Source organism: Poecilia reticulata, linkage group LG11 (genome assembly GCF_000633615.1).
Source record: "Poecilia reticulata strain Guanapo linkage group LG11, Guppy_female_1.0+MT, whole genome shotgun sequence".
Taxonomy (NCBI): Eukaryota; Metazoa; Chordata; class Actinopteri; order Cyprinodontiformes; family Poeciliidae; genus Poecilia; species Poecilia reticulata.
In genome coordinates, this window is record NC_024341.1 from 28,525,204 (window position 1) to 28,526,242 (window position 1,039).

The 1,039-nt window shown below is 46.1% G+C and overlaps 1 protein-coding gene across 4 annotated transcripts in view; it reads left to right on the plus strand.

Annotated features, from left to right (window-relative positions):
• Positions 1 to 1,039, plus strand: part of ago4 (argonaute RISC component 4) — a 25,399-nt gene that overhangs the window by 12,535 nt on the left and 11,825 nt on the right. For all 4 annotated transcript variants that reach the window (XM_017307489.1, XM_008423039.2, XM_008423038.2 and 1 more), the window contains exons 5-6: positions 25 to 161; positions 759 to 893. In XM_017307489.1, coding sequence (XP_017162978.1) covers positions 25 to 161; positions 759 to 893 — 272 coding nt within the window. The remainder of the gene's footprint in view (positions 1 to 24; positions 162 to 758; positions 894 to 1,039) is intronic.

A 1,039-nucleotide genomic window follows, 5' to 3' on the forward strand; every position in this document is an offset into this window, starting at 1 on the left:
GTGACAGGGTGAATGTCTCCCCAGGTACACCCCGGTGGGCCGCTCCTTCTTCTCTCCTCCAGAGGGATACTACCACCCGCTGGGCGGAGGCCGGGAGGTTTGGTTCGGCTTCCATCAGTCCGTCCGGCCGGCCATGTGGAACATGATGCTCAACATCGACGGTAAGAAGCTAATCCTTCCCCAGAACCCGGATCAGAACTAACAGAACCTCCAGAACCAGACCGACCTCTGATGATGGAGACGCAACGTCTGCTGAGAAACACAAAGTTTATTTACCCACAATGATGAAGTCAGAATGTTTTTCAACTATGAGACGTCTGTGTTTTTGGTTTCTCATTTTATTCCTTTCTCCATAAACTGTATTCAATAAATTAGAATATTACTGTTAATTAATAGTATAAAGCCTTATAGGTAATGGAAACATGACATTTAAAATTAGAATATTACATCCGATCAATTAGAAAACATTTTAAAATCGCATGTTTAAGACCTGGTTAAAGATTAGAACAGATTTCTAAACATTGTTTCATCTTTAATGCTAAATATTCTGTACAGTTTTGGCTTCATTAATCCTTTCAGCAAATTACCTTTTATCTTTAGATTTTATATACTTCAGTTAACGATAAGTCAGTCATTACGGTTATTTGTGTAATGATAAATGGACCGTGGTTCTGGTCCAGGTTCCGGTCCCGGTTCCGGTCCCGGTTCTGGTCCCGGTTCTGGTCCCGGTTCTCTAACGTCTCCTCTTCGCTCCTCAGTGTCGGCCACGGCTTTCTACCGCGCTCAACCCGTCATCGAGTTCATGTGCGAAGTGCTGGACATCCAGAACATCAACGAACAGACCAAACCGCTGACGGACTCACAGAGGGTCAAGTTCACCAAGGAGATCAGAGGTACGGAGGGGGAGGGGGGAGAGAGAGAGAGAGAGAGAGASRKAGAGAGAGAGRGAGAGAGAGAGGGAGGGGGAGAGAGACACGGGGAGAGAGACAGATGGAGAGAGAGAGAGAAACAGACGGAGAGAGAGATGGAGAGAGAGAGA